This window comes from Rhinatrema bivittatum, chromosome 4, assembly GCF_901001135.1.
Source record: "Rhinatrema bivittatum chromosome 4, aRhiBiv1.1, whole genome shotgun sequence".
Taxonomy (NCBI): Eukaryota; Metazoa; Chordata; class Amphibia; order Gymnophiona; family Rhinatrematidae; genus Rhinatrema; species Rhinatrema bivittatum.
In genome coordinates, this window is record NC_042618.1 from 170,272,509 (window position 1) to 170,300,245 (window position 27,737).

The 27,737-nt window shown below is 44.7% G+C and overlaps 1 protein-coding gene across 1 annotated transcript in view; it reads right to left on the reverse strand.

The window, feature by feature from the left end:
* The window catches only part of LOC115090297 (alpha-N-acetylgalactosaminide alpha-2,6-sialyltransferase 2-like), a 118,859-nt gene extending 94,320 nt beyond the window's left edge, over positions 1-24,539 (reverse strand). Inside the window, exon 1 of the mRNA XM_029599211.1 lies at positions 24,058-24,539. Coding sequence (XP_029455071.1) covers positions 24,058-24,200 — 143 coding nt within the window. The 5' untranslated portion in view covers positions 24,201-24,539. The remainder of the gene's footprint in view (positions 1-24,057) is intronic.
* Positions 24,540-27,737: the final 3,198 nt, after the last annotated feature.

Sequence of the window (27,737 nt, forward strand, 5' to 3'; positions counted from 1 at the left end):
CTGCCGTTGAAGCAGGGAGCTATGCTGGATATGCATGAAGTATCAGTTTTTCTTCTCCCCTGCCATTGAAGCAGAGAGCTATGCTGGATATGCGTGAAGTATCAGTTTTTCTTCTCCCCTGCCGTTGAAGCAGAGAGCTATGCTGGATATGCATTGAAAGTGAAGTATCAGGCTTATTTGGTTTGGGGTAGTAACCGCCGTAACAAGCCAGCTACTCCCCGCTTTGTGAGTGCGAATCCTTTTTTCTTCTCCCCTGCCGTTGAAGCAGAGAGCTATGCTGGATATGCGTGAAGTATCAGTTTTTCTTCTCCCCTGCCGTTGAAGCAGAGAGCTATGCTGGATATGCATTGAAAGTGAAGTATCAGGCTTATTTGGTTTGGGGTAGTAATCATGTTCAAAAGGCCAACTTTTCCTCCACCTCCCCTTCTCCCAGGCAACTAGATCAGCGGCAGGCTGGATCCACTTGGACATAGTAAGTACACCCCTTCCAGTCTCTGCAGCTGCTCCTCCCCCTCCTCCTCCTCATAGGCGTCCTGATTACAAAGGAATCCACGCACCATAGGGAAAGAGCAGCTGAGGTGCCAGGGAGCACACACTCGCATGCTGTGTCCCTAGGGTTGCCAACTTTTCCACAGATCACGACTGGACACTTGAGGACTGAGGGCAATGTTTCTTCCCTCCCCCTCTTTTGCATGAATTTGCATTTTTTCATATCATGCAACTTGGAGCCCATATGGTATTAGGCCTATTGTAAACTGAAGATGTGAAGTAAACAACACACACAGGCAAATGAATATAAAAAATAGGAGGATGTGTGGCATCAAAGTATAATCGTTCAATATATATAACTTCAACTTTATTAATTTTAAGCCAGCAGGAACTACACTTTTTTACAATAACTGTATATTATTCTTTTTCTTCAATAAGTGTATATTATAAAAAAGTATAGTTCCTGCTGGCTTAAAATTAATAAAGCTGAAGTTATATATACTGAATGGTTATACTTTGATGCCACACATCCTCCTATTTTTGATTAGGCCTGTTGTAAAATGGGCTTAGCCCTCAGAAATTTATGAGTAAACAATTACCATTACAATATAGTAAATTCCCATACCAAAACAGGATTAACTGCAAGCAATCAAACAATAACAACCCTACCTATGAAAAAGCAACATTGCACATATTAAACCAGGCCCTAAGACAGCAATACACCTCCTAAAGGAAAACAGACCAAGCCAACCTTCTTTTCTGGTGTAGGGATCTAAAGCTATCTAGAAAGCAAATAAATTGAACTACATGCTAGCAGAATAAATACCTCATCTTGTTCAAACATGCAGATGTTAAGCCCGTCGGTCGCAGACGGCTGCGACCACTTCTGCTCACCTCTTTCTTCGCTTCCCTGACTCTATAGGGTAGACTGGCAGCCTCCGCTAGCTACCTACGACCTGCCTACCGCTTCCAGGCCTCCCGGGTCGGCACAGACACCGCCGACTGCCATCTTGCCATCAGGTCCCTCTAGGCGAGCGCACCCAGACTGGTTTTATCCATGTCATGGCGGGAACCTCCCAATGACATCAGGATCTGTGGATATTTAAACCTGCTGGCCATCTCTGAAGACGATTTGGCTATTTCCGCCTCGCTTCCTGAGGACCCTGTGTTCCAGATTCCAGTTCCGACATGGATGACTCAGGTACCCGCTCCTCAGGGGCCTCTCTCTTGTCCTGGCTATCCGCTCCTTGGAGGGCCTGACACCTGGAACTCCGTCTGCTCCATTCCTCGGGGCTTCCTGGAACCAACTTGCTCTATTGTGAGTACTCTGCTCTGTGGATCACTTCCTACCTATCAAGTGCCTTTCGGGTGTACCCCATGCTGCGGGCCATTACCATCACTACAGAGAAGCTCTGCCAGACGTGCCTGCTCTACTACGCTATCGAGGACCTCACAGGCGCTTCCCGTCTTGCTGGACTATTTCTACCAGCACTACGGACCATTACTAGACCGACCGAGGACCCTCACTGGTGTACCCCGTGCTGTGGGCCATTACCACTTCCACCTTGGGCCTCAACCGTGCTCCTCGCTCTACAGGCTGCTATCACCTCTTCTGAGGTCTTCATCTGCATATCCTACTCCGTGGGCTTACCATCTCTACATAGGACAGCATTGCTGTACCCAGCCCTGCGGCCACTACCATCTCTGTCAAGGCTTCGTGGGCCACTACCATCTCTACAAGAGACCTCTCCATTGTACCCGCTCCACAGAATATTTCTACCAGCGCTACAGAGGTATTCCCTCAGGGCACTACCTATCCCATGGATCCTGTGCCTCAGGGCCTGTGTGACCATCTTTCTCTGGCACCCCCCGCTCCACGGATAGTGATTCTATCTCTTTAATAAAGTCTCTATTCATTCTGTGCCTTCCTTGGCTGAGACTTAGCCTCCCGACAGTGAGGTTCACGGGGCTCCTCCCCATGGGCGGTTACAACTCTCACTTCGGCCCAGGGTTCACACACCATCTGATACCTCAGAATCCTAACAGCAGAACACAGGCAGACCTTCACTAAATACAAACAAAGAGATCATGAAGTATAAATAGAAAGTGTACTGACAAAAAATGAACAGGATACTACAAGCTGAACTCTGTATACAGTGCAATAATGGAAAAACAGAAACATCACCATTCCTCATAAAACATCAAATCATAAAATCAAGAAAAATAAAACATAATAGTAAAATCATAAATAAAAAGAATATTTCAAAACAGCTGACTTACGTGCGCCTGGCCTATTTTAAAAAGGCGTAAGTCCCGGGGCTTTACAAAAGGGGCGGTCTGGGGGCGGGGCCAGAGGCCTCCGATAGAGCGGCCATTGCCGCTGTGTTGGAAGATCGCGTGCTGGCAGGCTGCCGGCACACGCAACTTGCGCCTGCCCAGGCAGGCGCAAAAGGTTAAATAAAAATTTGGGGGGGGGGGGGGTTAGAGTAAGGGTAGGGGGAGGAAAGGTTAGGGGAAGGGGTGGGAAGGTCAGGTTAGGGGGGAGGGAATGGGGGAAGGCAGCGTGGCTTGGCGTGTGCAAGGTGCATAATTGTGCATCGCTTTGCCCACGTCGACCCCTGATTTTATAACTTGCGCATACCTGCGCATGCAAGTTATAAAATCAGGTGTACATGTGCACGCGCTGGGTAGTGCACACACATGTACGCCTGCACGCACCTTTTAAAAATCTACCCCAATATATTTAAATGCATTGCTGAGGTGCCAACAGAAAACCCTGCAAAAAAGCAAGAGACGCTTGGAATCTGTATGATATTAGGCCTACTGTAATGTGCCTTGGGCATGGGCATGACACTCAGAGAGCCACAAGAAAAAAGAATTTCTATATAAAAATAGCACTAACTGCCAGCACTCAAACAGCAACAACAGCTAATCCAGGAAGTAAAAAAAAAAAAAAAAGGCATAATAAAGTCAGGGTGAGGCAGCTGTGGCAAGAAGGTTTCAGGGGCAATTTTGCCACCTCAAAATCTTGCCACCTGAAGTGGCTGCCTCACCCTGCCTCATTATAGAACAGCACATGCTGCATGGGGCCTGTGACCTGGTGCAAGCTTACAGGGTGGTCCCACTAACTCCACCTGCATGGACTTTCTGTTACTATAGAAACCTGCAAAAGGAGTGGGGCCACTTCCGGGCCTGTGAGCAATTGTTGACTCACAGGTCCCATGCTGATTTTATTTTCTTATAGGTGCGGTGTCACCTGGATCCCTGGCAGCATATTTTAAATTCTGAGTCAGTGCTGGTGGTAAGAATGGATGGGACCTTCAGAATTTGGCATCGAGAGCAATAGCTTACATTGCCTATGCAGAAATCTGGGCCTGTAGCTACCCATGAGGTCAATGTAATAAACTATGCTGTCCTCTAAAGACGCTGCTTGTAAATATTTAATAAGATCCGTTTTGCAAGACCATGTGTACAAATCCCTGAAAATGCTTCGTTACTAAATTCTGTGTGTACAAATTATTTATTTATTTATTTATTCAAATTCTTTTCTATACTGTCGCTAAGTTATATACCATCGCAACGGTTTACATGTAGGCACATAAATTAATGTAGGTGGATGCGTACTATAGCACATTCTAACAGGTGCCCAATAAATCGTTAGACAATCAATTGTTTAGTGACTATTTGATCTGGCACCCCAAATGCAGTTTGTCGAAACACGGTCCATGTTGGGGGACCACTAATGTATTTCTTTTAGAGATGTGAATCGTGTGCCAGATCGTCTTAACGATCAGATTCGGCTGGGGGGAGGGCCGAATCTGATCGTTAAGATATGTGAATTGGAATCGTTTCCGATTCCAATTCACATCGCTAATTTTTTTTTTTAGGGAGGCCCGCGCCGCTAAAAAAAAACAACCCACCCGACCCTTTAAATCGACCCCCCCCCCCCCCGACCCCCCCAAAACCTTTTAAAGTTACCTGGTCGTCCAGGGGGGCCTCGGGGAGAGGAGAGATCCAGGGGGGCCTCGGGGAAAGATTTCCCGTTCCCAGGCATCAGCTGTTCCAAAAAAAAAAAAAAATGGCGCCGATGCCCCTTTGCCCTTACCATGTGACAGGGTATCCGTGCCATTGGCCCGGCGTCATCTTTAAAGATGCGCTGGCCATCCAGTGCTTCTACCATGTGACAGGGGCTGGCCAATGGCACGGATACCCTGTCACATGGTAAGGGCAAAGGGGCATCGGCGCCATTTTTTTTTTTTAGAACAGCTGATGCCTGGGAACGGGAAATCTTTCCCCGAGGCCCCCCTGGATCTCTCCTCTCCCCGAGGCCCCCCGAGGCCCCCCTGGAGCACCAGGTAACTTTAAAAGGTTTTGGGGGGGTCAGGGGGGGGGGGTCGATTTAAAGGGTCGGGTGGGTTGGTTTTTTTTAGCGGCGCAGGCCTCCCTAAAAAAAAAAAATAGCGATGGGTCGGGAGGGTGGGGGAGGCTAAGGGGGGTCGATTTAAAGGGTCGGGTGGGTTTTTTTTTTATTGGGCCATCGGCGCCATTTTAATTAGTGGCAGCCAAAATGGCGCTGATGGCCCGAGAGCGGGAGATCGCGCCGGGACACCCCTCCCCCCCACTGGACCACCAGGTAACTTAACATTTTGGGGGGGTTCGGGAGGGTGGGGGAGGGTAAGGAATTGGTTTTAAAGGGTTGGGGTGGGTTTAGGGGTTGTTTTGGTGTGCCGGTTTTCCCGCCCTCCCCCAAATAATTCCCGTGCCCTATTTAACGATACAATACAAATGCCCTTGACGATAAATCGGGGGCATTTGTATTGTATCGTGCACTCTAACGATTTAGGACTATTTTAAAATTATCTGACGATAATTTTAATCGTTGAAAAACGATTCACATCCCTAATTTCTTTATCATTGAAATCTGCCTTATCATACAACTATAATAAAACTTCCTGAGAACAGCATAAACCTGTGGAATTAATTTTTTTGTTTCCTGATCTCCTATACTGCATCCACTTTGTTGTTTGGATTTCACCACCTATTTGTCTGCCAATGTAATAAAGCCCATGCTAAAATTGGAGCTAATTTGTAATGCAGGTTTTACTTAATGCGTGTATTAAAAAACAGAGGTCCCCGTGGGATGCAGTAAGCTAATGGGATGCAAATCAAACAGGAGTTTAAAGTGTGCTAAAAGAAAAAAGCATGCTAAAATGCAGAAAAGTGCTTTCAAACAGGAGTAAGGAGGTAAGTGCTTGAAGTTGGAAGGAGTGTGACCAAAATGGCCTTGCATGCAAGACTGGCCCTGGGCCTCCCAATTTGGGCACAATCTCGCACGCAAGATAATTTGAGCAAGCCATGTCAAGTGAACTCAAAAGAGTAGGTTCGCTGGGGAAGGCACTTACAGCTGAGCAATATTCACTTTAGTACTGTACATCTCAAATGACTGTAGGTGCCTGTTCCAGAGAATTTACCCTTTGATTTCACTTAGCAAAATGGCTTTGCATGTGAGATTGGCACTGGGCATCCCGACGTGGGCACAATCTTGCATCCATGTCCATTTTGGTCACACTCTTTCCAACTTCATACTCCTGGTTTAATGCACTTAAGTGGATTTTCAGATTAACTTCTTAGCCTGAGGTGGAGTAAAAATTAACTCACATGTCTGGTGGCCATGATATCCTATTGCTTTAGTGTCTTTCTAGAAGACTGGGTGCAACAATAGAATAACTTTGGCACCAGACATGTGAGTTTACTCGACCTCAGATGAAAGCAAGTTTGCTTACCATAAACGGTATTTTCCGTAGATAGCAGGATGAATTAGCCATGCTGGTTGGGTAATGTCATCTGATGGTGCACCAAGCGGAACCTTCTCTCCAAGCTCACAGAGCTTTTGCTGCTGTGTGCATGCGTGACAGTTCCCGCGCAATTCAGTTCGTAATTAAGTGTATAGACTGCCTAGGGAGGTGGGTGGCTATGCATAGCTAATTCATCCTGCTGTCTATGGAAAAAAATGTTTTGGTAAGGAAACTTGCTTTTTTTCCATTGATAAACAGGCTGAGTTAGCCATGCTGTTTGGGGAGTCCCAAGCTGAGGGTTGCTGCAGATTGTGTTCTCGTCCTTTTATCATTTATTTGTTTGTTTGTTTTACAACCCATACTCCTTAGTGGACAATCCTTACTTGCTTGCTATGTTATTTAAAATCGATTATGGAACTGTCTGAGGCCGATAATTGATTGAGACAATCAATCTGCTGCTTTGCAGATGCCTGCAATTGGAACGTATTGCAAGTGTGCTATTGAAGAAGCAATAATGCATACTTGGTGCGCTCTAACCGAGCTGGATAACGGCAAAGAGGCAGAGTTATAGCAATGTTGAATACAGTTGGTGATCCAATTGGAAAGTCTGGGGTGGCCAAGATGGCAGACGGGGTTTGAGATCCCCCCTCCCTGCTGGCCTTGGCAGGAGATATCAGAGATATTGCCGTAGTAATAGTAATGGCAATGGATGTGAAACTGGATAAAATCCACTCACGTTTTGATGAACTGCAAGGAATCCTTACCGATAACACCAAGTGCATTGCAGACGTGGAGAATTGGGTTGCAGGCCTGGACGAGCACATGCAGGAGCTGGAATGGGAAATGGCGGTGGTCAAAGTGGATGCAGCTAAAATAGAGGCGAAATTGGAAGACCTTGAGAACTGCTCCTGTAGGAGCAATTTAAAGTTTATTGGGCTTCCTGAGGAGATTGCTGACAGAGACCTACAGGGACTTCTGGAATCCTGGCTCTTGAAAGTTTTCGCTTTCTCTGATGCCCCTGGAGCCCTTCATATTGAGAGAGTGCACTGCTTGGGAGTGCAGCCTGGAAGTCGGGAGAGGCCTCGTCCCATCATTGCGAAATTTTTAAACTTTCAGCACAAAGAGGAAATTTTGAGATAATACCAGCGGGTCCAAACCCTGGATTATGAGGGTCATTGTGTCTTAATTTTTGCTGACTACTCAGTGGCGGTGGTGGCCAAGCACAAGTGTTTTGCAAAGATTTGCTCGGATTTGGTACGGCATCAGATTTGTTTTGTTCTCCAATATTCTGCCAAGTTAAGGGTGACTTATCAAGATACAATTCACACGTTTGACTCGGCCACAAGGGTGCAAGATTTCTTTCACTCTCGACTGGGAGTAATGGGGAACCGGCAAGCTGGCAATGATGAACAGTCATTGGATCCCACAGGACATGGCACAGTGCAACTGGTTTGAACGGATCTTATTTTCTGTGGAGCTTTGGTTCGCTCCTTGATGTGCCATGGACTGAACATTTTCTTTTGTTTAAGATTTGCTAAATGTCTGACATGTTCGCACCCCATCGGGGAGAGTTACTCTTGTGCTTGGGGATATATGGGAAGTTTTGGGGCTATCTTTAATTACAACAGAATTTACATGTGCCCTCTTTTGCTCATTGAGCTTATGTTTCAAGTTCTTTCTCTGTTGTAGGGTTGGCTAGGTGGGGGGGGAGGGGGGATGGGTGCAAGGGGGTTGGGGGTGGGTGGGAAAAGGGAGATGGGCAAGGCAGGGGTGATTACAATTTTGGAGCTTTTATGGTGTTGTCCTTTAGGTGATAGAAAGAGAGCTATACTCATGGTTGAAGTGGGAGGTTGCCTACTGGTTCGGGCCTAGGTTGGGGGGTCCTGATCAGATTGTATGGATTTTTGTGATCCTTTTTTATTGAGAAACATTTGGGGTGGTACAGGATGACTTCTAGGTTCTGAAGTATTACTTGGAATGTTGGAAGTAAATATTGGTTCTGTAGTAAAGCGGTATTAAGTGCTGCAAGCTCTGCAGTGCTGGTGAGCACATGTAGCTATGTTGCAGGAAACACATTTCGAAACAGCCGAACATGCAAAACTACATAGACAGTGAGTTGGCACCGTTTACTCCTCTCAATCAGATACCAGAAAGGGAGGGGTAGCGATCCTCATTGGGAAACATGTCCCTTTTCAGGATACTAAAGTGGTTTCCGATGCAGCGGGGAGATATATATTAGTAGAAGGTCACTTATGTGGGAAGTCGATCTTATTGTGCAATATCTATGCCCCTAATAATTATGACCATGTTTTTTGTTATACTGGCCTTGTTTTTGTCATCCTATTTGAATATCCCAGTGTTGGTTGGCAAGGATTTAAACTGTGTTTTAGATGGTTATCTGGACCGTTTGATGCCCACAACCGCCTCGTCTAGGCGGGTGACTAAAGGGGTGGGGTATCTTTGTAACACTGTAGATCTAGTGGGCACATAGAGGTCCCTTCATCTTTTAGATAGGGGATATACCCCCATATTTTGAGAGTCCATGGCTCACAATCTCAAATTGATTATCTTTTAACAGAGAGGGAGAACTTCTCCAAGGTCTTTGACTTCCACATAGATCCCTATAATTTCAGATCATGTGCCCGTTTGATTCAACTTAGCTAGCTTTCGCCCAGAAGACTTGGGTTTGTCCTGGCGTTTTCCAAAATTTTTATGCAGAGATCTAGCATATTTAGTTAAATAGAGAATATTTAGTTAAAAAATGGGAGGATTATGAATTTCATAATTGGGAACACCAGGCCTCCCCGATTTTGTTTTTGGAGGCTGCGAAAGTGGTGTTGAGGGGGTATATTATCTCCTATGTGGTAGTGAAACGTAAGGCTTTAACATCAGAGATATTGGCTCTAGAAAAACAACTTTATCGAGATAAGGCAAGCTATGATCAGAACCTGAATCAAGAAACTCGGAAACTATTTTTTGAAACACAAGTGGCATTCAATACACTTCTCCATCAAAGGGCGAGGAAGGAACTGGCTTATTATAGGGAGAAGTTTTCTCAACATGGTAACAAGGTGGGTTGAGTTTTAGCCAACCTCACTAAACGTTGGACAGGAGCTAAATATATAGTCTCGATGAAAGATGCAACAGGCCGATTGGTGAATGCTAGTAAGGATATTGCCAACATTTTTCAGGATTATTACCAGAACTTATATACAGCATACCCGGGGTCTCAGGGAGGATACTGCTCACTATCTTCATTCTGTGCAGTTGTCTCAGGTTACAGAGGAGCAATTAGGTTTGCTCAATCGGCTAGTACAGTTCCAGGAGATTCAGCAGGAAATAAAGGAGGCCAAATTGTTAAAGGCGCTCAGACCAGATGGTTTTCCTGCAGAATTTTATAAACTGCTGGTATCTAGATTGATGAAACCATTGGAACATATGTATGAACATCTTACTGATCTGCAAGGCTTTCCATTCATGCCGAATTGTGCTCTCATTAAAGTAATCCATCAGGTAGGGAAGGACCTACTGTTTCCATCTTCTTATCGCCCCATGTCTTTATTGAATTTTGATGTTAAGCTCTTAGCCAAAATTATGGCCAATCGTTTGGCTAGGATCTTACCACATTTGATAGAGAAGGACCAAGTGGGTTTTGTGAAGGGTCAGTCTACAGTAGTGAATATCCTGAAAATTATTGTTTCCCTAGTAAGTAGCAAGCAGCATTGAATCCCTTCTCTGATCCTCAGTTTGGACACGGAGAAGGCATTTGATAGATTGAGTAGGATTTTATATGGCAGGCTCCGGAGGCCTTTGGGATTATTTTGTACAAGCAGTGAGAACATTATACAGTGCCCCTCAAGCCTCTGTTGTAGTTAATGGTTGCACATCCCATAAATCCTCTCTGGGCAGAGGGATGCGGCAGGCAATGTTCCCTCTAATTTCTGACATGCTATGTGCGCAAAAATTTTGTTGTGTGCAACTTTTCCGAAACTTAACTTAATGTTGTGCATCCAAACTTACAACTCAGCCTACTGGAGTTAAAAAAGAAGTGAAGACCAAGTGAAATGTTAACATGTTTATATACTTCTTAACTAAAGAGGCTACTAAGGTATAGCAAGTAGAAAGCGTAACAGTTTATTTGTTTTATACCATATATACTGGGCAACTGCGCTTCATAACTCAGTTCACAACTTCACAGTCCATAATATTTACATTTTTTCCCTGCGGTCTTTGACATTTGTCCATTCATTATAGATTCTGTCAAGATCTATATTTCTGCCATCTAGTTGATAGTTCTTCACACGCATGATCATATCCAAATGCTCCGTCTGTAACCGATTCCGCGATTTGGTTTTCGTAGCGTTCATTAAACTGAAGCCACGTTCACAGTCTATACTGGATGCCATGAATGTTCCTCCAATATCCATCAACACAGCGAGGTCTTTGAATTGTTCATTTTGAATTACAAATGACAACATAGATGACAAATTTGAAACAACCTTGTCTTTGATTTTCTCAGCAACAATGAATTTGAAATCATTGTATTGATCAACTACTGTTAACTCCTCAGGCATAAACTCTTTATATTGAGCACAAAGTGATTTTATGTTATCAATTCCGAAATTGAAGTCACAATTGACAAGTGACCCAATATCAAATGCAGCCCATGCCTGTACTTCCTCTTCTGGAAACCTTTCATCCAGATGGACATACAAGAGATTGATAAATATGATCAGTGAGCTTGTGTCGACTGCACTATTGGTTAGTACCTGTAATAGTGCTTTAACACTTTGACTCCATCTAGGTGAGCTTGTTAGATATTGACTTCTGATCTTGTTCAGTTTACCTCGAGCTAGATGGTGAGCTTCTAGAGTTGTTAAACCTTTCTTCTTCTGAAGAAGAGACAATGAAGCCAAATCCGATAGAACATCATTCAAAATTTCCAGAGCTACCCTAAACTCAGAAGTGCGCAGCTTCTTGAAACAGTATTTGGCAATTGGGTCTTTTCCCCACTCTTCCTCAAAATATTGTAACAAAACAGCATAGTTTCGAACTATAGCTTGCACAGCAAAATGCCTCGACAGCCATCACACTTCATTTAAAGGTCTGAATGCCACTGAATCATCCTCTGAGGCGTCAATGATTTCTTGAAATTTAACTCTTTTCAAAATAGATCTACTAAACAGAGTACACAGTTCTGATAAGAGTTTCAATGTCTTGCATCAGTTTGACTTCTTTCGATGTATCAGTTATTCCTAAATCTTCACGATGTGCTACACAGTGTTGCTGAGTTAGGTATGGGATTTCTTTTTTCAACTGTGCTGCTACTCCATTTTTTCTTCCTAACATAATAGAGGCTCTGTCCGATGTAAACATAAACATCTTCCTTAAATCAAGTTTGTTTGCTGTATAAAAGAGTTTGATGGCAGATACGATTAAAGCAGCATCGCAATGTTCTAATCGCAAAATGCCACCAAACGATACTTTGTAATCCAAAGCATTGCTAGGCAGATACTTAAAGTAAAGTATTAAGCATTTGGTCAAAGATATGTCAGTGCTTTCATCAACGGTTAAAGTGTGGAACAATGCCGAAGAAATTTCTTGCATTATATCATTTTAAACAACGCTGTTGATGACTTCAAGAAATTCAAATGCATAATTTTTACTTCTCCAACTATCTGGCAGCTTTACAAATTTGGCCATGTGTTCATTTATATCTGTAACAGCCAGCATAGAGGAGTTAAATTTGATGGCTAGCAAGACGCTGTCAATCAGGACCTTTATCTCATCTGGATTTGAACGCTTCCGTTCTACAACGATTTGCCTCCTTTGCTTTTCTTCTGGAGTCTCTAGTAACAGGTTCTTCAACCCACCGCGAAATAGTGGATTCATATTTTTCAATTTTGTTACACTGTCAATGTGAGATTTACTTACTAGATGTCTTTTGAGGAAATCCAGTTTCCAGACCTCGTTCCAACTCTTACCCGTAGAAAACTCTCCTACAGCTTTTGCTTCAGCGCAGATCAGACAAATGACTCCTTTATCTTCATCATACGAAACAATTTCGCGCAGGGCTACACGAGTTAGGCCGTGCGACTTCGTGGTATTTGTTTCAACAGTCTCATCTAGCCATTTGGATTTAAATGATGTAGCTGTTCTCTTGCGTTTAACACCTTTACTCATTTCAGTTTTTATGCGTTCAAATCTTATCTTAATTGTAATTAACTTAAATATTATCAACTTATTTAAACTTAACCAGTTGACACTATCTTTTTCTAATGTTCTTTATAAATGATTTATATTACCACATGGCGTCATATACACTCAGTCATCTAGCTGCTGACGCAGAGCATAGATTCTTGTACGCGTGTGTATTGTGTAGCCTAGCAATGCTAGCATCCCTCACATCCACACTGTGTCGCTATACCCTGAACCGCTGCAGCTATGCCATTGGAGGTTGGGAGTATGAACTCTCCCTGTCCTCATCCCAATAATGACCTAGCAGGCTAGCAGTCAGTTCTAAGGAACAGGTGGCACCCTGGCCTCTGTCAGAGAGCCGCATCAGTGTGTGCACTTAGGCCTAAATTCACTGGGGTTACAGAAACTTTGGAGCAAGTGTTTAAACCAATACTATGGACTGTGTAGAGATGAGTCAGATCTCTTAACCCACTGCTGTGCAAGTATAATGATTTTATGCCTAATAATTTGCCTAGTTTTTGGAAAAACTCTAGGATTAAAAACTCTATGCACTAAACTTTGTACCATGTGCGCGGCCTTCACAGGCCGTTTGCGCCTGCACACGCGCACAGCTTAGAGGGAACACTGGCGGCAGGGCTGTCCCCTTTCTCCCTTGTTATTTATTCTCTCCTTGAAACCCCTGCTCAGGATGATTCATGAGAATGGACACATTCAAGGGATCCCGATTGGAAAGCAAAGGTCTGATTTTTTCAAACTGTCTGTTTTTGCTGACGATATCCTTTTACATATTGCTAATTTCCTAGCATTGGCCACGCCTTTTTAGATGAGTTTGAAGTTTATGGACAACTGGCAGGTTTCAAATTGAATCTAGATAAATGCGAAGCATTGCCAACAACAGATAAAGTGCGTACTTCTTGGGAAGGGTCCTTCTCTATGTACTGGATCTATGACTCATTTACTTATTTGGGTATTACTTTGCCTTGAGAACCTGCGCAGATACATCAGGTGAATTTTCAGAGGGTGTTATCTTCACGGACAATCTGTTAAAAATGTGGAAGGATTTCCCTTTATCTTTCATGGGTAGGGTGAATCTCTTTCACATGATTATTTTACCTAAATGGTTATACATGTTTCAAACTGTTCCTTGCTTTTTGACCTGACAGAACTTTAAACAGATAGAACGTTCCATACGGACTTATTTGTGGATGTGGGCCAAACTGATGCGCAAATGGGAACATGGTGGTTTGGGATTAGCTGACCTGAAACTTTACAATGTGGCATGTAATTTACGTCAAGTTGCAGACTGGTTGTTGAGCACCGATTTGTATACTCCTATTGAATGGGAGAGGCATGTTTTCTCTCGAGCTAAATTAGGCTACCTGTTACATTTTTCATGGATGAGGCTGCCATTGTCTTTAAGAGAAAGCTCTTTAGTAATTCCTTTGCTCCTTTCCTGGATATCTTTCTTTTTCTTTGCAGCTGCGGTGCAACCTTTCTCAGTTTTTGCCTCTGACTGGCAATGTGGCTTTCCCCCTGGTACTTACTATCACGCCGATGCAGTATGGTGCGCTCAACCTTGTGCACCGTTAGCCCCCGTTTGGCCGTGCGTTTTTGACGCGTTATTTTTACCCCTTATACAGTAAGGGGTAATAGTATGTGGAAAACGTGCGGCCAACCCCCCCGAAATTAATAGCGCCCACAACATGCAAATGCATATCGATGAGCCTATTAGTCCCACATGATTCAAAAAGTAAAATGTGCAGCCAAGCCGCACATTTTACTCTCAGAAATTAACTGCCAGGAGTTAATTTCGGCCGGCACCAGGTACATGTACAGAAAAGCAGAAAAAACTGCTTTTCTGTACACTCTCCGACTAAATATCATGGAGATATTAAGTTGGAGGCTCCCCAAAAAAAAAAAAAAAAAAATCAGCCCACGGCCAGCGGGTTGGAAGACGGACACTCAATTTTGCCAGCGTCCATTTTCCGAATCCATGGCTGTCAGCGGGTTTGACAACTGACACCGGTAAAATTAAGCATCGGCTGTCAAACCTGCCAACAGCCGCCGCTTCTGTCAATAAGGAGGCACTAGGGACGCGCTAGTGTCCCTAGCGCCTCCTTATTACTGCGGGCCCTCATTTGAATAGAAAATCACATGCCCAGGACAGTGGCCTGGGCACGCGTCGGGAGAGCGGGCGCTCGCCTCGGAGCCCTGGCTTTCCCGCGCATTTTACTGTATCGGCCCATATGTGATTTTTACTAGCTGGGCAGAGAAGGGGGTTGAAAGTGATTTCACAGTTTTTAACTGAGGAGGGTGGGTTAAAATCTTTTCCAGAACTAATAACAGAATATGATCTCAAGAACAAATATTACTTTGCTTATTTATAGGCCGGAAGTTATATTTGTTCTCTGAAAGTATCGGATTGGTGGGCTCACAGTTGGGCCCTCCTGTTGAATATGTTTGATATTGAGGATACAGCTCGTCACTCAGTTTCTTGCTTCTATCACCAATTGCTGGATCTGAAGCTTGGCATTGATTTTGGTTATGTGCTTGCTACTTGGAAAGCTGAATTGCTGTTAGATCTCACTGACCAGCAATATGCACTTTGTTTTAAGAGAATAAAATCTGCTACTTGCACTGTAGATTTACGGGGAATGCAGGACAAATTCTTAATGCGCCATTTTTGGTCTCAACAGAAAACATTCCGTTTGTCTGTTTTGGATTCTGAGATCTGTAGCAAATGTACAGGCCCTGTTGGCATTTTAAGGCACCAGCTTTGGACCTGCCCAAAGAGAAACCATTTTTGGAAGCTGGTGAGTCAGTATATTTTTCAGATTACAGGTATATGCCTTCCCTTCCAGGCCGATGTGCTGCTTTTTGATAATTTGCAAGGAGTGGCTTTGGGTAAAAGATTCCTCCGGTTATGGATTAGGAAAGTCCTGCTGTTGGCGAAAAAAGCTATTTTGCAACGTTGGGGTGGGGGAGGCTTCCCCTACTTTAACACAATGGAGGAATCAAATTCACATTGTGTGCCTGAATGAAACATATGTTGATAAAGTTGATTTGACCAGGAAATGTGGTTTTTGGGGTTTGGGTTTTTTTTGGTTTTTTTTATTGAGTTTTAATCAAATATACAGAACATTTGTTCCAGATAACAGATAACAGTAATATTCTTATATTAGCATCCAAATACAAATATTAAAACAAAATTTATTTTTCTTATCTGTTATAATCATAGGTAATTGGGGAGTCCAATATACATTGAGCAGAAAGAAAAAAAAGGAAAAACAAAAACTATTTATTTAGCTAAACATCTCACCCTATAGAGTTGGTTCCTGAGAGCTACTTTCATTACCGATACCTGAGACAAATTTCAGGAATGTGAATCCAAGTATACACGTAACTGTGCAGGATCTAAGAAAATATACCTAGAATCTCGATAAATTAAAATACATTTACAAGGGAAACGTAGTATAAATTTTGCACCCCTATTTATGGCTTCAGCTCTCATTTGTAAAAAACTCCTCCTTCTTTCCTGGGTAATTTTTGTTACATCTGGATAAATCCATATTCTATAGCCATGAAATACTAGATCTTGATTTCTAAGGAAATTTCTCAAAACAGTATCCCTTTCAGATATAAATACAAATGAAACTAACAAAAGTTTCCCTTGTTGCTATTACTGTGTTCAAAGTCATTTCAAGCAATGCTTGAAAGATTCTTCTTTCCCTCCTTGATGTTGCAAAAGATTTTCTTGCTTCTTTTCTTTAGCCCTTGGTAAATAATATATTTTTGATATAGTGGGTAACCCCTCGTCTGGAAATTTCAGGATAACTTTGAGGTAACTTTTAAACAAGTCCCGTGGTGATTGTCCCTTTGTCTTCGGGAAATTAAGTATCCTCAAGTTTACTCGTATATTCTCATTTTCCATTCTCTCAAGTCTATTAAAGCAAATAGTCTCAGATTTTACTAAATTAATTTGAATTTCTTTTATATCCTTGATTTTTTGCTCATTCTCTTCCACTTCTTTTTCCAAAGCGATCATTTTTGCATCGATATTCTTAGTATGCTGCAAATTTTCTCTGAGTAAGCTCGACAGAGCTTTTATAGAGGAGTCCATCGAGACAAACATATTCCAAATAATATCTATTGTAATTTCTTGAAGTTTAACCAGAGGGAGAGTACCAATAACTTGTATTCCTGACTCACTCCTCCCTGTTGCCTCAGGTTCCCCGGTCTTACCATCCTTCTGATGTTTCATGGCCTCCATGTCCCCGGAGCCTTGGTCTACTCTGCTTTCTGAGAGGAACGCTTCACTTACGTCCTTTCTCAGGACAGCTGTTTTCGATGGTGCCATTTTTCCTTCCAGCCATTCAGCCATGGCGTCTCCAGAAAAACTGAAGATTTCGGATGGCGGTTCTGGGGTATCTGGTGCGCCGGGACTGAGGGATGTTTCCTCCACCTGGGTTCCCAATGCCTGCTCAGCATTGGGCTTTCCCACGTTTCCTCTTGCCGGCTGATTTCTCTTTGATCCTTAGGTCCGGATTCGGAGTTGAGGTAACAGAAGGCTTCAATTTTGCCTTTCTTTTAGTATGAGACATACTAAAAGGTAATATTTAGCAAGTAATACACAGAAGGAAAGGCAAATTACGGTTAAGACCACGGAGTGAGGTTGCTCACATCTCCTCTAAAGGGCGGCCATCTTGGACTCCGTGGGGTTTTTTTTTTTTTAACCTATTTAGGAACCTTATTTATAATCTTTGTCTCAAAGCTAGAAGTGTAATACTCCAGATTACTGATTGTCTTTTTTGTCACCCTTGTTAGATAACACTTTACTGGGTAGATGGTTAGGAGGGGAGGGATTGATAGTGAGGGGGAACTATTTGATTGGAACGGGTATGGTACATGCTTGGTATATTGCAAACAGATGTATCTACAGTAGGCCCTAACAGCGGACGATGTCATTGGCTTTATTCTGGTCGAGGGATCACTCATGTGGGTAAAATACTCTGCTGAGCCTGTACACCTCTATGTTCACTATTCCTGGTAAGTATGTTGCTTAGAGAGAGATAGAGTGGTTGTCCACCCAATCCCATATCTGAACGGCTTATCTGCAGAGGATCCATGAACTGGATCCTCCTTGCTTGTTTAAATAAAATATGGCTACCTGATTGTCTGTGTGTACCGTAACAGATTTGCTCTGTAACAGGTGATCAAACGTGGTGGGGCGTTTCAAATGGCTCTTAATTCTAATAGATTGATCCGATAGGCAGTCTTAGTTGGAGAGCACTGACTTTGCATTTTGTACTGAAGTACGTGAGCACCCCATCCCTGGGAGGATTATCTGATGGGGAATTGGTTGCCCCCTTGTTTAAGATATTTGGCCTGAGCCACCAAGCTATGTCTGCCTTCATGGATTCTGGGAGAGATATCCTGGTGGACAGAAGTTGTAGGAATTGTGACCATTGATGCTTTAGTCCCCACTGTAAATGACGCATTGGGAGCTCAGTGTGCGAAATGCTGTCATGTGGCCTGAGCATCATTAGTAGTCAGCATATTGTCCTTGATGACTGTTGTTGTAGTTGAAGACTGAGGGAATGTAGTCTTTGGGCTCTATTGCTTGGTAGAAAGGCTCTTGACTGAATTGAGTCTGTTCTGATCCCTATAAATTCCAGAATCTGAATCAGTTTGAGTACTGACTTTTCATAAATTTATTAGGAATCCTAGAGCCTCCAGGTACTGAATGGTCATCCTTAGGTCTGTTTGTAGGGATTCTGGGTTTGGAGAAATTATATGCTAGTTGTTCAGATAGGGAAAAATTTATATCCCTTCTCAACGAAGGTGAGCCACAGCTAGTATTAGGCATTTTGTGAAGATTCTGGGGGCAGACAAGTGTCCAAAGGGGAGCACTTTGTATTGGTAATGAGTGGATCCTATCTGGAAGCAGATGTATTGCCAATAAGACCAGTGAATCGGAATGTGCCTATATGTGTCCTTGAGATTTAGAGAGCCATCCAATCGTTGGGTTGTATGAAGGACAAAATTGATTTGAGACATTTTATCTTGAATTTTTCCCTATATAGATGCTTGTGAGAGATCTGAGGTCCAAGATGGGATGAAGGCCCCTATTCATTTGGGAATCAGAAAATATTGAATAGAAGCCTGTGTTGATCTGATCTCTCAGTAAAATCTGAATAGCCCTCTCCGCCAATAGTTTCTGGGCTTCTAGATGTAAAAAAGGAAGCTAAGATGGGTCACATGGAAGAGCAATTGGATGGGGAATAATGGGACAGTTGGTAAAGTCCAGATGGTATCCATGTTCCTATCTAGGACATGCTGAAAAATAATGGCTGATTCTGCCCCCGACCAGAATGAGTGGCCATGGCTGTTTGCAACTCAAAGATTCTGCTGAGACTTTGAAGCTGGTTGCTGCTGTTGCTTCTGTGGCCTATGGTCTCTTTGGCAGCCTCTTGGTTGTGTCATTTGAGGTTGCAACTGGGGCTATTGGTAAGCTGACATGCGGTAGTGTGGAAACTGTATGGTTTGCTTTGGTAGAATGGCTGTTTATATTGCAAATAATATTGCATTGATGTTCCTTGGAGTTCAGAAGACATTGTTAGAGACTGTACTTTAGGTTTTCTTATTTTAATTTGGGAGATTGTCTCCCTAAGTTTGTCTCTGAAAAGATTGTCACCTAGATATGGCAGATCTGCTAGTTTCTCATGAACATCTTCTCTGATGGCACTAGCTCACAGTCATGCTACATGGCAGGCAGCAATGGATGTTGCGGACATGCGAGACATAGTCTCAAATGCCTCATAGATGGAAGGGAGTAAGTGTCTGAGCCCCTCTTCCAAATCATGGAGTGGTTGGGGCATAATCTGATCTCCAGTCTCCAATCTTATGAAAGGTTTTAGTTGCTGAAGACATTCATATAAAAACTGCACCAAATAGAATTGGTGTTGTTGTATTCATGATGTTAACATGGAGATTTAAAACACCTTATGGCCTAAGTTGTCTAAGATCTTGTGATCCTTTCCTGGGAGAGTGTTGGAGTGGAGCCTCATCTTTTTAGCTTTCTTCATTGCAGACTCCACTACCACTGAGGCATGAGGTTAGTGCAATATTCCATAACACGGAGACTTCTTGAGGTGAAACTTGAGGTCCAATATTTGTTCCATTGCTTGGCTGGACCAAGTCCCTGGGGATAGAGGGGGTGCACCTTCCAATGGAATCACCTGGTGAGAAGATATAGTAGATGGGTGTCTGCAGCTCTCAGGTGGCAGAATGGCCACCAATGTCAGAAGCTGGAGGTTGTAGTGGATTAAATCCCAACAGTTCTTGCCAAGGACGCTTGTCCCTTAGGTAAAATTCTTCCTGAAGAAGTAACGCTCTGTGTATTTAAAGTGATTCCAAGGAGAGATTGGAATAGACTCTTTTTCCACTTTGTGAGGAGATGGAGGAGATAATAGAGTGTGGTCTCAATGGTGATGACTAGGCTTGGTTAGAAAAGGTATTGAGAACAGGCTGTACTTCAATCAAGCTGTCAGCTAGTGTAGAAGGCCTTGATCTTTCTTCCTTTTTGTTGTGCAGTGATCTGGTGCTGAGTCCAGAGCAGGTGGATGTTTCTGGCCTATCGCCAAAATCAAAGCATTGCATTGCAGTGCACCAGGTTAGGCGATGCGGTTTCTATCAATGCATACCGCATGGGATGTTTTGGACCACCAGACAGGCAGACGGCAGCGCTGATGACTTGGATTCTTTGTGTGCCATAGTTTTTCTAGTTGCGGAAGCCTTACTCTTTAATTGTAGAGTGGGATTTTTTGCTCTCCTAGGTGTTTAGACTTATGCTCCTAAGCTAGGTCTTTCTGATGTCCCAATGGATGCAGCCCATCTCTGTGGGTCTGAATGTTGCATCTTTGGGCCTGGAGAGGATTGAGTTTAATGCTGCGATGAAGAGGCATAACTGCCTGATGCAGATGAGTCCCCTTCCTCCTCTTTCAGCTGGGCATAATGTACCCGCAGTGGCATTATTTGACTGCTGGGGTTTTTTTGGACCTCTTAGCACTGAAAAATGCCATTGGGGGTTCATGTAAAGTGAGTCAAAAAATTCTGAGGAGAAAAAATCCAGGGAGATGGTCCTCCACACGTCTGTAAGTAGGCACTGAAAAAACAAAATTGAGGAGACCTCATTGCTTGAATGCTTCTGAAATGCATTCAAGATGGGGTGAGGATGATACTCATAGCTCCGGTGTGGCTGAGACAATCATGATATGCATATCTCGTACAATTTTAGATTCAAACCCTGAGTACTCTGGGGAGCTACCCAGATCTCAACTCAGGATGGAGAGGGAGGGGTCTCTTCTCCACCTACTCACTCATCGCTATATCTCACTGCATGGATGTTGAACGCAAAATCTTAGTATGGCTAAATTTTCCACTACCAATACAAGACGTCCTTATCTCGTCAACAAATAATGATGTAATAAGATGTGAGTAAAAAATGTCTGTTCAGCTTAAGTACACATTTTCTTTACTCGTGCCACAGAAAAACATGGTAATTCCCAATAAAGTAAGCTAATGGTATGCTAATACATCAGGAGTTTAAAAAAGTATGATAACTCAAAATGTGCTCCTGGGAATATGCTTAGCATGCATAAATCATAATTTATTGTGTGCATTGTGTAACACTGGTGGTGGACCCTTGAGCGAAGGTGGGGTTGACGCTACCAGTAGGGCAAGCCCCATGGTAACCCACCATCGGGAGGCGGAGCTGGCTAGAAGATGGAGGCCGACTGGAGCTTCACCAAAAGCAGCCCTTGCTCCCCGCAGGTTAAGCCCTTGGGTACCGGGGTCGGCTGGTCTTAGGCGGACCTCCGTGTGACAACTCCCAGTAGAGAGGTGGATGGTAGCCAGGAACCAGCGGAGGTATCAAGGGACCGACGTAGGTCCGGATGAGGCAGGGATCCAGAAACCCTGACGCCAAAAGGAACAGGGCGGAGACAGGGGGCGCCCAGGTAATAGAGGCCGAAGCCTAAAGGCCAAGCCCAGGGAGATACCAAAGCGTGGTTGAAGACAGGCTGGAGTCAGGGCAGGTGGCTGAGCAAGGCAAGATACAGAGTCCAACAGAGCAAGAGTCAAAGCCAGAGAGTCAGTCCAGAGCATAGTCCAACGAAGCAAGGGTCAAAGCCAGAGGTTAGTCCAGCGAGACAAAGAAGGAACCAAGGTACGGGTCAGGATCAGGAACCAGGAACGGAGTCAGGATCAGGAACCAGGAACGATGGGCAACGAGCACACGATCAAACATGGAGACCTGTTTCTAAGGCGAGCTCTGACTGTCAGAGCTCGCCTAAAATAGTCCCAGGCTGATGACATCACTGGAAAGGGCTGGCAGCACTAGTGTGTCGTGGGCCCTTTAAATAAACTAGCGAGGCATGCGTGCACCTGGGGGGGGGGGGGGGTCCAGGTGCGCGGCGCGGATAGCAGCGGTGTCCCTGCCGCGTTTCAAAGCCTGCCAGCGGCAAGCAGGGCCGCAAAGAGGAGGGCAGCGCTGGAGGCACTCCCTCTGCATTGCCGGGGAGCCGGAGCCTGCCCCCTGCAGGGCAGCAAGGCCGGGTAAGGAAGGCTGGTCGCGAGCTCCACGGCTGGCCGACGCAACATATTTTTGTGTACTGAAAACATGATTTGTGCACATAAAAGCTGTGCATACAAAACATGGGTAAGGAGCACAAATTGTGTTTTATGAATATAAATGCTGAATAAAGGACCCCAGCTATGACCTCCAAGTTTAGCCCCATAGACTAACACTAGTCCCAGAAACTGTCTCCACCTCTGACCTGGAGTTACATTTCTAGCATTAAACAGAGTTAATCCATTGCACCTCTCTGCACTGGGCAGTCATAGCTAATTCTCTAATTAAGATGGGGTTTGCATGGAGGAGGGCTAATTTGTATGCGCAGTTTTTGTGCGCTAAACTCCTTGTTAAATCTGGAGTAAGGTTCTATGCACAAAAATGTGTGCATAGCCAAGCAATAATATGCACATACAGCTGAGTGCACTTTACTAAATCAGGGCCTAGATTAGCATGGAAGAATCAGTTTCAGTGTCACTTGTCATCACAATGATGCTTCAATTGCATGACTGTATAACATGGAAAGCAGAAATAGAGCACAGTGATTAGCTGCCAAGAGCATCACGTGACAAAGGATCCCAGGATATGTTGAGCACATGGCTTGGTAATTGTCATTCTCTCAAAATCAAGCCCCCTGCAACCCCAATGGAGTCAGGGTTGGACCCTGGCTACTGGCCACCTGGCCTTTGTGTCCTTAACTGGATCTCCTGGTCCTAATTCATTCCATTGCGTACAACGTATGCATTAATTATTCATAGGACTTGCAATAGCCTGAATTGCAGCTGGGCAGTATAAGTTGGTGCCAGTATGTCAGCTGGATTTAAATTCCCCTCACTCTGAAGAAAGGGACTTGCAGTCCTGCTTTTCCTAAGGAAATTGGAACTTCAGTTTCCAGCATGCAGTGCACAAACCATGCCTGACTCAACCTGACCTTGGTACCCTGAAGCTGTCTTAAGAAGTAACTCACCTGTAACACATGGCCATTTTAATCCAGGTTCACCAGGGAGCAAAAGGTCAACTCAAACAGAGTGAGTCAGTTCTGGTTTTATCCCAATAGAATTAGAAGCCTATAGACACACTAGGTGTAAAACCAGGAAGTTCTGATCCAGTCACCTGGAGTTGGGTGCTCATCCTACTTAAACCTGTGGTAATAAACTGCAATTAGAACAAATATTGATTCTGATTTGTGCCCAGATTATGTATAATACCAAGCAACAATGCACTGATTCTAATGAGCAGGAGGATGCAGGAGAGCTCTTCTATCTTGACTTACTTTAGGGCAGTGTGTTATGAGTTTCAGGCACTGCAGACAGGCGGGGGGCTGCAAGCACTTATTAAGTGAGTTGCTTAGTTTTATAAGCAGCCTCTTGATGGCTGATGTATGTAATCTCTAACCCTCTCACTCTATGGCCTAAACCCAAAATCTTCATACTTTTTGTTACACATTTAGCAATCCTAGTAACACACATGAACTGAATATCATAAATCTTACAAATTTAGCAACACATGAAAAGAGACTTAAGAGTGTGCCCCAGATTTACTAAAATTTAGCAAGGATAGCTTGTGATACATGGCCAGCACTATCGACAATAGAGCAAGGCACACGCTTTATCATGCTGAGGTCCTGTCCCATGTCACACATTACCTCTGCTGTAGCCTCTCGGTAAGCTGCATCTCACATTACAACATATGGAGGGAGATAAGAGCTGCTGTGTAGTTCGGAAAATTAGTCGGCCGCACTGCTGAATATATCCAGCTATCCTAAAGTTAGCCAGATAAGTTTACTAGGCTAACTTTAGGAAAAGTCTATGGAGTTTGGATCTTGTCGGTGTCCAGACACTCCCCTCTACTGAACTTTGATTCAGAGAAAGCGAGAGAGGTTTGGAAGTTCATTTGCCTTCCCTGATATGACAGATGGTTTATTTACCTGTGGGAGAAACTTACCTGGGAGAAGTTCTTGCTCTTGATAAATCAGTCAGGGCTGGGACTTTCCACCAGTTTACGAACAGCAGTATGATTACAGAAAAAATGATGACGACAACCCCCAACTTCAGCTTTTGGGCTCGCACTCTGAAACAGAGATTCATCTTTCCCGGGCTTCACATCAGGTCCTGACCCTGGACCCTGGGACTTCTTTCCTTCCAGCGCTAGCTCCAGGCTTCTTCTCGTTTCACCTTCGTGAGCCTCGGCAACACTCTGGCGGTCACCTCTCCTTGCAGGGGCACTTTTTTTGCATTCTACGTGTCTCTCACACACTCAGCTAAGCTCCGCACAAGAATCTTGCTTAGGTATGACTCTGGGCTGAGAGAGGCGTGTCGTGTGTTAGCAAAGAACTTGTCAGGGTTCAGAGCACAGGATGAGGAAGCCCCAGAAGGTTTTTAAAGCATTTAAGTTCTCTAATATAACAAATCATAGGTTCTGCAGGGTTTTCTTTTCATTTGAAATATATATATATTTTTAAAGAGGTTAGTCTATAATTATACTGGCTCAGTTTCCCTTAGGGCTTTTGATTTGGGAATTTTTACAGTTTCTTTATGCTTCTCTTCTGCCCCACCCCAGCCTATGAGTGCTGCCGGAAATATTTGGTGTTTAGAGGCAGAACAAAAATATTGTGATCCCAGCTTGAAAACTCCACCCAGAATGCAGGTATTATCAAATGGTCACAGTTTAATCAATCTTGCATCCCTAATTTAAAATAAATCCAAAGGGGAGGGTAATTTTAGAACTGTGAGTGTTGTGGTAAAATCTGCACAAACCTTTTACTCTCCGACTTTAATCCCCAAATTTTGAAAGCAAATTTAGTACACATACGTTTGCTTTGAAAATTTGCATTCAAGCGACTTGGAATGCACATCAACTCATTCACAGAAAGTTACGCCTGCTCTGTAAAGGGCATACCGTACATGGGTGTACTTAATGCACATACATTTAAAATGCTCAAGCGTGCCTATAGGCTTCAACTCAGCTCCTTCTCTGGAAAACCCCGCCCCAGTACACTTTGAAGTACATGCAAAATCGGGTTAAACACAGACTTTTAAATGCACAGAGCCTAGGGCTATTTTATAAGGCAGAGTTGCTTACCTGTAACAGGTGTTCTCTCAGGACAGCAGGATGTTAGTCCTCACAGATAGGTGACATCATCAGATGGAGCCTTGTCATGGAACACTTTTTTTTCAAAGTTTCTAGAACTTTGACTGGCATATTGAGCATGCCCAGCATACCACCAACTCCGTGGCCACATGGGGTCCCCCTTCAGTCTCGTTTCATAGCAGGAAATTATGAGCGAAAAATAAAACAACAAAATGTAGGCAAACCCAACTCTGCGGGGTGGCGGGCTGGTTTCATGAGGACTAACATCCTGCTGTCCTGGGAGAACACCTGTTACAGGTAAGCAACTCTGCCTTCTTCCAGGACAAGCAGGATGGTAGCCCTCACATATAGGTGAATAGCAAGCTGCAGGCTGCTCCTGGAACACCCTGGGCCAACAGACACCCAATAATGTGCAACAAGCACAACAACAGGGTGCTATTGGCAACAACGGGGGCAGCCTGAACCTCATACTGGGCCCAAGGGAGGAGGAGTTGGGTTCTTTCACTGGAAACAGATTATGGAGCACAGACTGGCCAAAGACGCTGTCCTGTTGACTGTCCTTATCCAGACAGTAATGGGCTGCGAAGGTGTGGAGGGAGCTCCACATCGCAGCCTTGCAGATTTCAGCAATAGGGTCTGCCCAGAAGTGTGCTTCTGATGTTGCCATGGCCCTCACTGAGAGTGATTTCACTCGGTCCTCAAGCGGAAGGCCTGCTTGCTGGTAGCAGAAAGCAATACAGTCCGCCAACCAATTAGACAAGGTCTGCTTGCCCACCGCAACGCCAAGTCTATTTTTGTCAAAGGAGACAAAGAGTTGGGTGGACTGCCTGTGGGCTGCAGTGTTCTCTAAATAAAAGGCGAAAGCACACTTGTAGTCCAAGGTATGCAGAGCCCGCTTACTTGGATGAGAGTTTGCTCTTGGGAAATAGGTGGGCAACACGATGGACTGATTCAGGTGGAAGTCAGTCACTACCTTAGGCAGGAACTTAGGGTGAGTAGGCAGCACAACTCTGTGGTGGAAGAACCTCGTGTAAGGCAGATAGGTCACTAGGGCCTGTAGCTCACTGACTCTGTGAGCAGAAGTAACCACTACGAGGAAGATGACCTTCCAGCATAGATCTTTGAACTCGCAGGAGCGCAGAGCTCAAATGGAGAATGCATGAGCCACGCCAACACTATGTTGAGGTCCCAGGCCACAACAGGAGGACGTAATGGAGGCTTCAGTTGAAGTAAGCCTCTCATGATGTGCCCCCTAAGGGCTGCACTGAGACTGGGGTGTGGCCCACTCCGCGGTGGTAGGCGCTGATGGCACTAGATGGTTCCAGATTGAGGTAGTCTGCGGCTAGGCCTGCGAGCAGCCTCTCATCTCTCTGCCGTCTTGCCTCCGCAGCCCGGAGGTCGCCAACGTCATCTTCCTGCTGTGCGGTGGCAGGGAGCTACTGCTGTGTCATCTTGCGGCTTGGAGGCCACTGCCTGCCTTTTGCAGTGGTGGGAGCCGCCGCCGTTGTCCTGTCCTGCAGACCGGAGACCGCCGATGTCAGCTACCGCCCACACGGCATGGAGCCTCCCCCAGCTTCCTTTCCATGGTCCGGAAGCTGCTGCTAATGCTGGGCCCTGCTTCGCGGCCTAGTGCCGTTCCTGCTCCTCTTCGCGGCATAGCTGCTGCTGTCCCTGGTCCTGCCTCCTTAGGTGCGTGGCTGCGCCTATCCTGCCTTCTTAAAGGGCCTGCGGAGGAGTAGCCCAGCGGCCCCTCCTGATGATGTCATCCAGGGTGTTCCTCTTCAGCCCTATAAAAAGGGCCCTTCGTCAGTTCTCCAATGCTTTCACAAGGAGCCAGTCTGCTCCTGGACTTCTCTTCGTCTCCAGCTTCTTCAAGGCACTCAGTCTTCATGGTATTTCCCTTGTCATCTTCTTCTGTGTTCCTGGTCTCTCAACGGATCCCGTGTCCTCGTCTTAGATGTCCCTGATGTCTTCACCTTCAATGGTTCCTGATGTCCTTGTCGTTAGATGCCTCTGATGACCTTGTCGTCAGATGTTTCAGATGTCCTAGTATTCAGATTTCCTAGTCTTCATATGTCCATGTCTTCAGATGTCCTCGTCTTGTTGATCCTGTTGCCTTTGTCTACAAATGTTCCGCCTTCAGACGTTCACTTCTTCCAGCTCCTCTTTGGAAGCCTTGTCCTCGGATGTCCTTGGTTCCGGCTTTGCCCTAGCCTCCCCCTGGCAGATCGTGCTTGCAGTGGACCTGCCAGGTCACGAGTTGCACCAGGTCACTGAAGCCTCTACTCCGGCTGGAACCTGCTTTGAGTGTTGCCCAGATTCCACCTCATCCTGAGTTTTCACCCTGCTATCCTCTGTTCACTCATCAAGTGTACTCACCTAGTGTCTTGACCGACCATGTCTCCAAGTACCTTCGTCTTGACCATGTCTTCAAGTGTCTTCATCTTGTTCCAGTACCATCACCTGTCCTCGACCTTTGTCCATCATGTTGCATCTGCCGTTTCCAGGTGGTAGGTCTGAAAGGGCTATCAAGT